The 13,615-nt window shown below is 47.1% G+C and overlaps 8 protein-coding genes across 8 annotated transcripts; 2 read left to right on the plus strand and 6 right to left on the minus strand.

The window, feature by feature from the left end:
- Positions 1-189: 189 nt before the first annotated feature.
- N7533_001427 (Zn(II)2Cys6 transcription factor) lies at positions 190-1,837 on the plus strand (the record flags this gene model as incomplete). Its single annotated transcript, XM_057098077.1, has 3 exons — positions 190-296; positions 355-659; positions 714-1,837. 3 exons carry the CDS (start codon positions 190-192, stop codon positions 1,835-1,837), a joined length of 1,536 nt encoding a protein of 511 aa, XP_056963213.1.
- Positions 1,838-2,143: 306 nt separating this feature from the next.
- On the minus strand, positions 2,144-2,732 carry N7533_001428 (uncharacterized protein; the record flags this gene model as incomplete). Its single annotated transcript, XM_057098078.1, has 3 exons — positions 2,144-2,332; positions 2,393-2,667; positions 2,726-2,732. The coding sequence occupies 3 exons, from the start codon at positions 2,730-2,732 to the stop codon at positions 2,144-2,146; spliced, it is 471 nt and encodes a 156-aa protein (XP_056963214.1).
- A 1,678-nt stretch (positions 2,733-4,410) lies between these two features.
- N7533_001429 (uncharacterized protein) lies at positions 4,411-4,974 on the minus strand (the record flags this gene model as incomplete). The annotated part of the gene is made up of 1 exon (XM_057098079.1): positions 4,411-4,974. One exon carries the CDS (start codon positions 4,972-4,974, stop codon positions 4,411-4,413), a length of 564 nt encoding a protein of 187 aa, XP_056963215.1.
- A 1,791-nt stretch (positions 4,975-6,765) lies between these two features.
- Positions 6,766-8,099, minus strand: N7533_001430 (uncharacterized protein; the record flags this gene model as incomplete). The annotated part of the gene is made up of 3 exons (XM_057098080.1): positions 6,766-7,259; positions 7,311-7,442; positions 7,499-8,099. The coding sequence occupies 3 exons, from the start codon at positions 8,097-8,099 to the stop codon at positions 6,766-6,768; spliced, it is 1,227 nt and encodes a 408-aa protein (XP_056963216.1).
- A 548-nt stretch (positions 8,100-8,647) lies between these two features.
- On the minus strand, positions 8,648-9,133 carry N7533_001431 (uncharacterized protein; the record flags this gene model as incomplete). Its single annotated transcript, XM_057098081.1, has 1 exon — positions 8,648-9,133. One exon carries the CDS (start codon positions 9,131-9,133, stop codon positions 8,648-8,650), a length of 486 nt encoding a protein of 161 aa, XP_056963217.1.
- A 61-nt stretch (positions 9,134-9,194) lies between these two features.
- On the minus strand, positions 9,195-10,577 carry N7533_001432 (uncharacterized protein; the record flags this gene model as incomplete). Its single annotated transcript, XM_057098082.1, has 1 exon — positions 9,195-10,577. One exon carries the CDS (start codon positions 10,575-10,577, stop codon positions 9,195-9,197), a length of 1,383 nt encoding a protein of 460 aa, XP_056963218.1.
- Positions 10,578-11,054: 477 nt separating this feature from the next.
- N7533_001433 (uncharacterized protein) lies at positions 11,055-11,798 on the plus strand (the record flags this gene model as incomplete). The annotated part of the gene is made up of 3 exons (XM_057098083.1): positions 11,055-11,258; positions 11,327-11,421; positions 11,471-11,798. 3 exons carry the CDS (start codon positions 11,055-11,057, stop codon positions 11,796-11,798), a joined length of 627 nt encoding a protein of 208 aa, XP_056963219.1.
- A 648-nt stretch (positions 11,799-12,446) lies between these two features.
- Positions 12,447-12,889, minus strand: N7533_001434 (EthD domain-containing protein; the record flags this gene model as incomplete). The annotated part of the gene is made up of 2 exons (XM_057098084.1): positions 12,447-12,683; positions 12,734-12,889. 2 exons carry the CDS (start codon positions 12,887-12,889, stop codon positions 12,447-12,449), a joined length of 393 nt encoding a protein of 130 aa, XP_056963220.1.
- Between the last annotated feature and the right edge of the window lie 726 nt (positions 12,890-13,615).

Consider the following 13,615-nt stretch of genomic DNA (forward strand, 5'->3'; position numbering starts at 1 on the left):
CCGATTGGTCTCCACACAAACCTTGGGAAAGATTGAAGCGGCAAAAACCGCTCTCCCCGCACGAGGTTGATAAGGTGTGACTCCTACCCCATCATTGCTCTGGATGCAAGTCTCCGCTGTTAGCGCCAGGCTTGTATTTGATCGTCTTGGATAGGACTATCTCGAAGCTGGTCTGTGACGTGAGTAGCCATGTCGGAGCAAGACACATCCTCTCTTCGACCGCCCGTACCGCGGCGGGTCATCAAGAAGCGAGGGACCACCCGAGAAAGGACGGGGTGCCTGACATGTCGTCAACGGTATGTATTCCTGTCTAGCTGAGTGAAATTCCGTGAAAATTTCTAACCTGATATTTAGCAAAAAACGATGTGATCTGGGTTATCCTGTGTGCAGAGAATGTGTCCGATTGAATTATAAGTGCAAATGGGAAGAGCCGAGATCCGTTGTGAAAGATAACCACAACGCAAAGTCGGTGGTGTTATCCAAAGACAAAGAAAACAGCCCATTTCGATTGTTCAACAATCCAGATCCAGTTCTATTTTGGGTTGATGAACATGCCGACTGCACGTCCCCGTCGAGCCGCCGGCACTTTCTCCGTTATTACACACAGACCTTCACGCATCTTCTAACGACCAACATTGAGAACAATTCTTTCTTGTCTGGTGAGTGGGCCCCAGTCAATTTTCAGTGATCTTAATTCCTAATGTAAAACCTAGTCTTTCTGCCGATGGCCATGCACAGTCCACCCTTGCTGAACACGCTGATCGCGTGGTCGTCCGCACACCTGTCGCTGAGGGACCATTCGTTTCAGCAGGTCGCTATTCAGAACCGGTGTGGAGCATTAAGTGATCTACGCGGTGCGCTCGAATCGGACCCTACAAACATTGAGGCCAATCTCGCCATGTCCTTGGTACTGTGCTCATTGGAGAGTATCATGTCAGATAATGGAGCCGCCTGGTATCAACATCTTGTCGGCGCTGCCGGTGTTATCACAGCAAACACACCCACAGCCGTCCTCGAAGGCTCTTCCACCCCGGAATTACTGAAGCCCTTCGAAGACGCACATTCGGGGCGATGGCTGCTTCGCAACTTCGCCTATAGGGATATTGTCATGGCTGTTGCGCGAGATCAAGCTCCCCTCTTAAGCTCGCATCATTTTCTTCAACTCGACGAGTCTAGACTACCAGACTCGCATTTCGGTCTTGCATCTGAGATCCTCGAAATAATTTCTCAAATAACAGCGCTAAATGAAGAGGTCAAGACGATAATTTCGACGGTACGAAGCAGAACCGATAGCAATTTCGCATTCAATCATCAGACAAAAAGCGTTCACGATGAATTTGAACAGGCTGAAATCATGACCAGATTCATGTCGCTTGAGGCCAGACTGAATCTTTGGGCATGCCCAGCATCCACAGACACATCGTTGAGATTATTAGCGGAGACCTATCGAAGCTCAGCATTCATACACCTCTACCGCTCACAACGGAGAGCCTTCCCACACCAAGCAGTAGAGCTCTCGAAAAAGGCAATGGCGCAAGCAGCAGCAATCGTCGAGAGCATCGAGCAAATGCCGACCCGCAGTTTACCCGAATGCACATTGCTCTTTCCGATATTTCTTGCCGGAGGAGAGTCAACAGACGAATCGCACATCAAAAGCATTCGGGATAGAATGCTTGATATGATCGAGTCGCGGGGATTCAGAAATGTGCAAGTGGCGCTGTCAGTCCTGGAGAAGCTGTGGCGCCTCAGGATTGCGCGGAAATCTTCAAGCTCGTCCGTGCGTGTTGACTGGCTTGATATTGTACAACAGGATGGAATTGAGCTCTCTTTATCATGAGTGCAATTATATGCTCACAGTATTAAATAAATAGAAAAAAAATAATCAAATGAGATACTACGAATTCTACTGATCTATTCACGGTTGATAAAAAAACATAAATGGCTTGAATTTTGAAATATGCAGGGTATTCAGCCCTGGGGAGGATTGAACCTCCGAGCCTACTTGGGCAACTCTTTCGCAAGCTAACTGAATCACGCAGTGGTATGATTTCATGGAAGCGATCGGTCCTGGCTACTAGTCTAGAATGCCGAATGCTTCTTGGACTGTATCTCGCTGGTCTGGCCTACCATTTGTGTCACCAGCTCAATAGAGCTTCTTGAGCAGGACACGGAGGACCTTGTCTTGCTTGGCGATCTCGCGGCCGAAAGTCTTACCCTTACCCTTCTTCGCGTACTTGGACAGCTCCTTCTGGCTGCTGAAAAGGCGAGGCTGCTCCTCCTTGTCCCAGCATTCGAGGAGATCGATTATGTTGACGAAGACCCTCGACAAAGCCTTTCACGGAGAACATTAGCACTATTACTAGTCACAGCTAATGGATGGTTATGAGATCACCTTTTTGCACTTCCTGATGGAGGGCATGGTATTATCCAAGCCCAACTTGGCGCACATCTGCTGCCATGTAGCGAGGCTAGTGGCCCGGTGGCCGATGAGACGATCATATTCGTAGTTCCAGCATTCACGCCAGTTCTTTTTCCAGGTACGAGAGCTGGGCTTCCAACCTCGCTGCTCTCCAAGGCGCTTGAACTCGTCGCTGACCTTGGCGTCCGGATTGTGATTGAACTTCGGGAATCTTGCGAACCACCCCGCCTGGGACTCAGTCTTGAAGACTTGATTAGATGTGAATTAGCATGATAGGCGTGAAGATGAAGGCTTTCGATAACTCACTTTGCATGATGCGGAGAATGATATGGAAAATGTGAAAACTTAGAGTTGTTGATTGGGTTGAAACTAGGGAGCGGAAATGGATATGGAAATGGAAAGAGGAAGGAAGGAGGAATGAGGACGGAGATGACATTTCCCGTTGAACTACAAGACAGCATAATGCGTTAAGAAAAGAACCGGATATTTCCATCAGGTTCTTTGAACTAAGCATCGTTCCTGGTAATTTGAACGTGATGCTTCATAGGAATGGGTGACATTACCCCCATTCAAGTTTATTTATAATTGCACTCTTTGTAACAGTCACAGGGAGTCATACATAGTTATTAAGTTCTTTTTCTGCAAGTATTAGGCCGTCAAATCCAGCTTCGAGCTTTCTATAATTGTGCTTCTGCTATACTGCTGCCATGATAGCGGTAAGACACTTAAAATTTCATTTTTGGATGGTCGGGTGGTAAACATTGCTACCACCGCCAGCAGCCCTGGAGATTATTGCCTGGGTGCCTGTCTCGGGCCACTAATATGCTCTGTAATGCGTATCACCATTTTGAGGAATCGCCGGCATATTCCCACTTGAAGGCTTTGGGTGAGCTTACGGGCTCCTACTCCAGGCTCGAACACATGTAAATCATCCTCCAGGCTTGGAACTTGAACTACTACTAGTACTATTTGTCCTCTGACCTGGGAATCATTCTGCTGTCATCCATGTATGGCTACCTAGGTAACTATTTGTTCTTGTACTAACTAGTAGGTAATGAAGTGCTGAATTGAGCCACGATCGTTTTGGTAAACCTTGGATTTCTCGCCAATTGTGTGGTAGAAAGTAGTAATCCGGGCGTTGACTAAAAGAAACTCTGATTTCTCATCAAATGAGCAATAAATTCAGCTTCCAACCTTTCATGATCCCTATTTTTTAATAAAAGACTCGGAATTCGCTGGATCATGTCTTTGGGAGCTATTAAACTATCTAGGTACCGAGCAGTTTTAACATTTATTGGAGAGCAAGACAGGAATTAAGTTTCACATAATAAGGGTCCATATGAATCGATGCAAGTGGATCAAATTCGGCTACTTTTTGAGGACTTCCTAGGTCATCGTATCTAACCAATCCAACTGCCGTAGAGCCTGTTCTTTCGCAATGCCGAAACAGTGCGCCAAACGTTAAACCTTGCTCTGTACATTGGAATCAGTTTCTTCCACTGATCCTCTTTACTAAAATCCGCAAGATCCTCCAAGCAATCTTTAATAAACGCTTGACCAAGTTGAAGCTCCTCTGGCGATCTAAAAACTCCGTGCTTCGGGGTAGATCTTGGAGTTGAGCCTCTGGTGTTATTGAGATTGGCGGATCGAAACTCGGGTGGAAAATGTTTATCTCGCGTTGACTGTTTAAGGAATTCAAGAGACGACCAATAGTCTGCATCGGACGTTCTTTCCTGTACTGTAACTCTGTGAAGGGTCACCCCGGGTCTCGATGATCGTGGTGTCAAGGCTGGGGAGTATGCAGATGGTCTATTGGCATCGTTGTTCCCTTCGGCATCTTGCAGCTCTGTAGTTTCATCTTCGCTCTCACTGTCTGCTGGGCTTTCAGCAGAAGATTCTGTCCTTCGAGAAATTATTCTCCGCGCGGCTTGCCGTCTGGTCACCTCGGCTTCCTGATCAGTGGCTTTTTAAGCTGTTAGTTAAGGCCTGCCTCAATGCAAGCCGCCTCTGAGCCGAGCATGATAAAGCTCCATGCCAAAGTACTTACGGTCGTATTCGAAGGGTCTCTTTGGGGGCAAAGCTTCTTTCGGGAATAAAGATCCAAGTTCAGGCTTCATAATTTCGTTGAATTCTTGAATCCGTGCTATAAGGGCAGTTTCCAGCCGTGCGAGGTCCTTAATGGCTTTGCAGACGGTCAGGATCAAAGCAACATAAGCGAGTTGAGAATACGTACATAGCTTCGTGTCAGTAATGACCTTTAACATTTTCTTTGTTTCTTCCAGCTCACAAGATAAATCTGATCGAGTCGGAATGTCACTGGTACAATATCCTTCCAAGCGCCGATATTCGGCCTCGGTCAAGATGACCCTGTACGCCCTCACATAGCCCTTGTAATGATTGCCGCCGTCCTCGTCTTGAGCAAGTCCAAACTTATCAGATCGCAGAGCCAGGATTGTTTCTGTCCAGTTCGGGGGTTCCGCGGCGATTTCCTTGTCCCAGTGATAGGCTTGTGGGCCCTTCTTTTCGAAGATCTTGGCTAGATCTTTGTTGACCATCGTGCCCCACGTATCCTTGGTAGGATCTTGAAGGATAAAGCTCTTCTTTTCCTGTACAATCGCTTGAAATTCCTTTGTAAAGACGCGTATACCCCGAGAGAAACCGAGCAACGTCTCGATATTGACGGTTGATTCTTTCCGCTCGACGAACAAATCCCAATCGCATTGTCGCGGCGCGGGCTTGGGGCCACGAGACTGTCCATTAGGAAGATGATCAAGCCCCCTTCTCAATGGAACTTCGGCTTACGTTCTATTGGTTGTCGTTCTGGCGTTTGATCGATGTGTCTGCATTTCTGAATGGCTGTGGTCTGGAGAAGGCCTGGTTAGATCTATGACTTCTATATAACGCATGATCGAAATCCATCGAGGGTGTATTTCTTCGTGTTACGTATTTACCTGCGTTGATAGTGCCGGTGATATTTCCATCGCTGTCCAGTACAGGCTTAAAATCTTCGTCGGTCAGCATGAACCTGGACTGAATGACAGGAAGCCTGGGAAATTGGTAGCGAAAATGGTTCCAGAGATGGAAGAAAGGGGCAAAATTAAACTGGCGGCAAAATCCCGGGGGTACAAACGAGTATGTTCTGAAAACCTTCCAGTGGAACCTTCCAGGCTTGATGGTTTATTTACACATTTTTTGAAACCAATCTTGTAAATATCATGTACCGCTTTTTTGAATGGCCAAACATTCACGCAGCGATCCAGGAAATTTTGGATTAGAATACAACTATTAGGCTTTGCCTGTTTAGGGAGTACCTCCAATATTCCTGTCAAAACTTCTAATCGTCACAAGTTGGCGAGAGCAAAGACCTAGATACACTAGCAGTAATGTGGACTGAATAGGCCTACCTAGGTATGTACCAGGACAAACGCTCTGATGTGTGTCCCCGACCTCGGCGTACACTCCGAGTTCTGAACAAGAATAAGCAGATATTTACCCAAGGACATGGTGTTGACACCTGGGCATATATGGGTGGAGAAATCCAGGACGCATATCCCACGAGGAAGAACGTTTGTACCTAAGATCCGAGTCGATTCAAATTTGTGACTGATCACAGACCTGAAAACAAAGAAAAAGGAGGTGGCGGTACAAGCTGAAAGATTCAGCATGTAGATCTCAAAAGAAAAACTAGCATGCACTCTAAGACCTTTTAATTCTACAAGCATTCGACCCGATCCAGGTTTCTGATTGGTAGTAATCGACGGCAGTCGCTTCTCCAATGCAGTAGCGTCGGTAGTGTGGAGGCTAAAACTTGAATTCTCATTGGCTCCACCATCTTAGACCTGTACTACATATTTGGCCGAGAAGCCAAGTCCATAGCCCATACTAGGGGCTTAGGCAAACTGAGCTCGAGAGGAGTAGCGATTCAAGGTGGATCGGATCGTCCACGGGTGATGGAACTCAGACATCGAATGAGGCACTACTAAGTGGACCCCCTTTGGCTGTCTTATGTATGTCGTAAATTGAGTTTCGACGCCCTTAACCGGTTGACGGCATTGCGTACCTGGTCAAGATTAGAATTTGATGGGAGCTACTAAGTTCTTCACTATCTACCACTCCCGAGGTCCGTACAAAGAGCTGCAATTACCCCAAGTTGGGATGGAACTTTGGAAGGAAAAATGAGTGGAGTAGTTTATTAGCAGTAAGAATAGATCTATTCTTCGAATCATTAATACATATTAACCGACGAAACTACCTGTACCAAACACCATCATGAACATCATGTGGATCGGGCCTTGAGACACAATGGCATGTCGCCCGCACTTTCCGCCACTTGATTGAATGCGATCTCAATCAGTGACAGCATATCCCTTGTTGGAGTGGTTGTACAATGCTGAAGCACTACGCCAGATGCCGAATTCAGCCCGGTAGAGCTCTCGGATCTGCGGGTATGAATATCCCTGTAACACGTGGTCGGTAATGAACTGGGCGCCGTGCTCCCTCTCCTTCGGAGTTCTATTGATCCGGTTTCTGGCAGACGAAACTGGGGTCGGAGGTCTGTCCGACGCCCCAGCCTGCAAAGCTTCCCCCGGCAAGGAAGTGGATGTTCCAGAAGATGGCAAGATCGAGCCACTGGTGGCTGGTTCGTTGGTCGTACTGTTCTCTGTCTCATCTTCTGTTGCCTTTGGGTTAAAGCTGCATTCGCCCTCGAAAGGCGCGGCTTCCTTGCCACTGGTATGAAACGGGATATCGTCTGTCTCAAATTGGCTTTGCGATGATTTGGGATCAAGCTCAAGCCCGTCTGACTGGGTGCTGCGAGCTCTTTTATTCGGATTACCTGGTTCTGAGATGAAAGGTCAGTTAGGATTTTCGCGCTGTATTTCCCGATACTTACTCGAGTCCTCATATTCTCTTTTCATGAGGGAAAGACCTTTAGGATAGAGGCTCTCCTCTCCGTCCATGTATTGTTTGATCTCATCTTGTCGTTGTTGCAAATCAGCCTCCAGTTCCAGACATTTTTCGAACACTTCAACATTTGTCAGTATAGAGCGAAAACAATCGACCGCATGGGGAGCGAAATACCTGACTTGAAGAGTTCAATAACATCTCGCCTCTCTTGGGTCGCATTCAATTCATCCTGCCAATCCGAGTGCGTTGGAATCTCACAGCTGGAGTATCCTTCCAGACACTTGTATTCGTCTCGAGTCACCGTTGCCATGTAGTCGCCAAGACGTCCCTTGTAGTGCACTGGTACAACTCCACATGAACATCGCTTGAAAGCACCGCGTCGAAGTCCGATAATGGTCTGAATCCAATTCGGAGGTTCGCCAGGATTTAGTTTGTTGATTCCAAATGCGGTGGCTTCAGGGCCATTCTTTTTTGTGTTGAAGCTGATGGCCTTGTTGGCCAGGCTTCCCCAGGTATCGGCAGCGGGGTCCTGCAGAACAAAGCTCTTCTTCTCTTCCACGATGATTTGGCTCTCGTCGAGGAACTGGCAAATTGTCTGAAATGCTATTTCGATGGTCGTACCTGAGCTGGGGATACTGGATTCGTTGGGTGGAACAAACAAATCCCATTCGCCTGGTCCTGGTGAACCGCACGAAGTACGTCTGTTGAGGCTCTGCAGTGAGGGCTGCTCAATGCTTCTCATTCCGTCGGTATCAGAAATAACTCTCTCCATCATTTGTAACAAGACAGAATTCTGGCAGAGATGATATCGTCAAGTCAACGTGCTTCCCCAAACGAAATCTGAATGGATCAAAGTGACTGGTTGCAGTGCTGGCTAGTATTGACAACGACCGAACTTTGAAGACAGTGTATCGAAATAGGAGGGGAAAGAGGTGGAGAGAGGTGAAGAAGAATGAAGAAAGGTGAAGAGAAGTGAAGAGAAGTGAAAGTTGACTATGTGACGGCTACCGGCAGGTCCCCGTTGGTGGTTTCCCCCACTCACCCCCATCTTATCCACACGCACACCAGGGAAATGTTATACTCGCTCCAGGTTGTAATTGACTCGGCGAGTATGTGATCTGAGTGCGATATCGAGTGGTATAATCATCTTATCTTGGGTAGTAGTCTTGAATATCAGTATTACTCGTACAGGGTAATTGCAGCATCCATATGCCTCGTCTAAGAGTTAGTGGTTCAGGTTTTTATGGCTACCAGCCCAACTGAATCTGAGTCTACTCACAATTTATGATAGCGTTCACAAGCAGCGAGCCAGGCGTGGAATCTTCATAATTCAGCTTCTGGTGTGTGGCCCAGCTTTTCCTCCAACATGGCGACTTGCTTGTTGAGGCGCTCGAGGACATCCGCCGTATCCCTGTGCGATGTAGCTTTTGCAGCTGTATCTCGCAGCAACTTGACATTCTGCATAAAATCGTTCATTGCCTGATTCTGACCATCAAGTTGGGGCTCCCTCCTGCCAAAAGGGACGCGTGTTTTGTATTTTTGAGTCGAATTGATATCATTCAGATTTTCGCACGACCAATAGCACAGTCCGGCGCAAACATTGCGCAATGCCAACGGTGCTAGATCTACCAGAGAGCGCTGAATGCCATTCTCATCGCTGATGGTATCTACATCGAGCCAGCGGCATATGGCAATTGTGTCGTTCAAAGCACGCAGGCTTTCATATTCCACACGTGCGGCAAGTATGCCTGCTGGCAACTTGCGACTGTATTTGATCCCAAAGTCGGATACAGCAGACTCAACTTGCATCAAACAATTGATTTCTAGTGCCCATAACACAGCTCGATGGAGTTGAATGTGTCTCTGCACTTCAGCCAGATGACTCTCGTTTTGATCTTGAGTTGCCAGTACCCCCCCAGCTATCTTCATGCCTCCGTAAATGCGGAGGACATGTGTGGTTCCTCCAATGGTAGAGTTGTTGATACATGTCATGCACATCTTTGGGCTCAACGCCACAACGTTTCGCCGAGTCACTACACAGTTGCTGCAGAATCTTCCGAGCAATGACTGCAAGTTCAAGGACGGCGTCGAGAAAGTCCCTAGCCTCGTGCGGAGGCAAGCTGTCATTTTCGCTTCTGTTTTTGTCGGGAATCAGAGATATCTGCTTGCGATCCAAGCAGTGAAAAGCGTCAAGACCATAGACATGCCAATAAAGAAGCACTCGTCGCTCCCGAGCTCTCGCCAACGTCACGGTCGAGCCAGAACTCGTGGGAATATGATCGTGGATACAAGCCTGCAACGTCATCAAGACGAGTGACTCATGCTTTAAAAACAATCTTCCCAGGTTTGAATGGAGCGGCGGTGTATCCGTGTTATCGTACTCGAAATTGACCATGAGCGCCAGCGCTTCGAGATCATCGAGCCTAATTGAACCATCGTCAGAAGCAGCACTCCGAGCACCCAGGTATGACTCTCGGAAATCGCGAGCAAATTGCTGCTGAATATTCCATTTGTCTGGAACTGTGGTGAAGGGCATGCCGCGACAGGCTACTGCAGAGACGATGATAGGACTACAACGTCCATTGCGGTAGTCGTCCCAGAAGGCGTCCTCCAGGAGAATCGGCAGCCATGGTGCTGCGAACCTGAAGTAGCAATTTATCGCGGAAGTAAAAATGGTTTCGGAATCGGCAAGACGATTTGGCCAAGGCGATCTTTCTTCCGAGCTTGGCTGGCTTTCACCAATTGCAATTGTACCATTCGAAGCTTGATTATCTGCAAGGTCATCCTGGTCGTTGGCAGGCCATTCCGCTCCTCCGCTGCCGTCCATGAAAACTTGATCCAGAAAGAAGATGTTGTCACGACTCAGAGTAAGAAAGTTCTCATCGAACATGATATCTGGATACTGTATTATATCCGACTGGTCATGTTCCTGTCGCTGAAGCGATTCCAAATGAGATGATGAAGCAAAGGGGGCAGCGTTCAGGTTATCACCGTGGGATGGTATGCCATCTCGAACCGTCTGTGCCCCTCCATCCCCTAAAGCTATGCCCGTCTTACCTCCGCGGGAGGCTTCCATATCACGCGAACGGGTACGTGTCTCCTTAGGGTCACTCAAATTGCAAGAGCTTTGACGCAGGGCGCACTGTGAGCATGAGGAAAGTCCCTGTTCTGCGCGCAATGACCGATCGCATTTGATCTTTCTCCCGTGGCAAAAATCGCAAGATTCCCGTGGAAGTCCTCGTTTGAGTCGCATTTTTGGGATTTCCGAGCTATTCTCCGTTAGCCTTGAACGCCGAAGCCAAATTCTGACGGTGATTTGATTTGACGGAAGAAAGGAAAGCACATATTAGCTGCCAGGCACGGAACTTTCGCGGTGGTTGTGCGGTGGTTGTGCGGTAGAAACCTGAGGTTTAACATCTGAAGCGGACATTTGATGACTAATTGTGCATTATTTCATGGCGCTGATTGGCTACACTGCCCTCCCATGCAAAAGTTATACACCACTAGTAAATAATTCAGCGGATATAACACGGCCATTTCGCGGACATTCTACCAACACTCGTAGTCCGACGACAAATCGAAGGGTTCGGGATGTGAAGACTCTAAATCCGGCTGCCTGATCCAATTTTGAAATCTCCGCTGCACCATCTAGGTTTCAATTACTATATTTGCCCGTCGCTCTCAATCACAATGGCCGAACAAAGTTATCGATTCTCTTCAAGTTCTCATCATGGCCGAGTCGACTGATTTCTATGGTTATCTACCCGGCAAGCCAGCGGCTGTATTTGGGACTGCTTACTTTGGCACCTTGACGCTTGCTTGCATTCTTCAAATGATTTTCGGAAATTTTAAACATTACTGGATGATCACCCTTGCCCTCGCTGCTGTAGGAGAGGCCATTGGATGGGGCGGGCGGCTCTGGGCACATTACGAGGTATGCGTTACTAATTATTTTAACCCAATATTTATGCATACTCGTTGCTGATACTGATATAACTCCAGCCCGCAAATTGGATGCCATTCATGATTCAAATCTGCAGTCTTATCGTCAGTCCAGTATTCATTTCCGCCGCGGACTATGTCCTTTTTTGCAAAATGTGAGTACAGAGACCTTGAAGGATGAGACACGTCGCTGATAAGAAACAGTGTTGAGAAAACAGGGGACAGACTCTTCCACATCCCTTCCAAATTCTTTTGGATTGCTTTCATCATCCTCGACATCATCTCATTGGCCATTCAAACTGTAGGGGGGAGTCTTGGTATCAAGCGCGCAGAATTACGACCAGCTGAACCACGGATCAAACGTAATGCGCTCTGGCATTATTTTTCAGTTCAGCAATACCGTTCTTTTTGTGGCATTGATGTTGGGAACAGCTTTCAGACTGCGGACGAAGGGAATCCGGCTACTATCGATCACAGGATGGCCGGTCATGGTGGCTATGTGGGGTTCGACAATAATGGTGTTTGTTCGTAACGCTTACCGAATCGCTGAGCTATCAGGTGGATGGAAAGGCCATTTGATGCGCACTGAATGGTATCTCGTGGCTTTGGACATGGTACCAATGGCTGTTGCAGTCGGGGTGTTTATTGTTTTCAGTCCCTCTGTCTTTCTCTGTCCTGAGAATCAGGAAAAAGAGAAGGAGCGCAGGATCGTCTAACTGCATCTGCTTTCCGGGGTTAGAAATAATTGTTTAAAGAGCAAATACTAGTAGGGACCTATTTTTCGGGTACTACTACTACTACTAAGTTGACACCCCATTTGGCTATCTGAATACACCATCCTGTCTATGTAGTAAGATTACCTGGGTACGCTCTTAGTTACTGAGATATTAGTTGGCACTGGTACAAACTCGGTTACCTAGTCGTTGGTAATAAACCTTGGAAGTAGAATCATAACCTTCTGATGTAGCCCCCTCGTAGTAATATACATACAGCATCTTTTCCAAATACCTGTGTAAGCGGGATAGGTTGTTCACATGCCCAAGTGGCCAAAGGGGGTTTCCACCTAATACCTAGGTAGTACCCTACTATATTTCTCGCGCCTCTCATCCATGGATCCTGGTGATATAGGGCAGATGCTCTAGAAACAGCAATTGGAGGCCCGGGGATGTCTCAAATCACCCTAAGCACTATAAATAACCTCAGGGCGACCAACAAGCATCATTCGCTGCGCGATATTTGGACCAGCACAGAAGCGCGGCTCGTCGTTCGTTGCCCAATCAAGAAATTCAGGATCACTGAAAACAGCCTTGGCTCCTTCGGCGGAGTCAAATGTCAATGAGGCTACTCCGTCCCATCCAGAATGTGAAAGTCCAAGTGCGCTCTCGCCATCGGCTCGTGCGGTGGGGTCGTCATGGTACTGTGGATGATGTTAATAACTTCGCATTTAAATGGAAGTCTGGCACATACTTGTTCGTATCTGATACAATGCTTCTTCACAATCTCAAACTCGAGGAATTTCTTCGCATGAGGACCTCGCCAGTAGTCGTCAAACTCTTGCTTTGTGAGATCCTCCTTTCGCTTGGCAAAGACGAGCAGTTGGACAGGTACAGTAGGATGCGTCATTGTGAATTGCAATTATACTTGATTAGAATAGTTGAAAATGAGAGATCAAGAGGAAAAAATTCAATTGATTGTTGAGGAAGGAAAAATTAATTTAAGGTGGAACATTGACACTTTTCCATGTAACTCCTTCTTTTCAACACTGCCACGTAGGTGAGGGGCATTTTGACCCCGCTTCACCTCGGGAAGATGTTGAATACTATTACTAGTAACTCATTTGGTTCTCATAGACTCGGTCAATTGAACCATCAATCATATATCGAAGATTTGAGGTTGGATTCAGACTCTCCATCTAGGGATTGACTGTAGCTTAATGAGTAATTCGGGATCAATGTTTCTGGTTGATTCATAGTATTTTTGATCAAATTCCAACGATTGCCTCTCTGTTCACTAGTAAACTAGTAGTAAAGAGATCCCCCGAGAGATAGAATTCAATGGAGTCCGACAATTCCAACTCTAATTGATCCCTTAGTCTTTAGCTCGAGCTGAGGGAGAAAGTTGAAGACGACTCCTTTTTGGGCTTCAACACACTTAGAGGCATCCAACAACCACCATGAATCCAAGTTCTACTACTAGTACCATCTCCAGCCATAATTGCTTCGAGTATATGCCGGGTACTCAATTAGATATGCTATAGCTTTCATGCTTACACTGACACATTTCATGCAAGCCTTATGCAGGAATATCCTAGTCCATGCAGATGGATCCAATATGCATAAATTGGATCTC

The sequence above is a fragment of the Penicillium manginii genome (assembly GCF_028828005.1).
Source record: "Penicillium manginii strain IBT 31320 chromosome Unknown utg000002l:1.0-5564898.0:1.0-5567710.0, whole genome shotgun sequence".
In the NCBI taxonomy this organism is placed as follows: domain Eukaryota; kingdom Fungi; phylum Ascomycota; class Eurotiomycetes; order Eurotiales; family Aspergillaceae; genus Penicillium; species Penicillium manginii.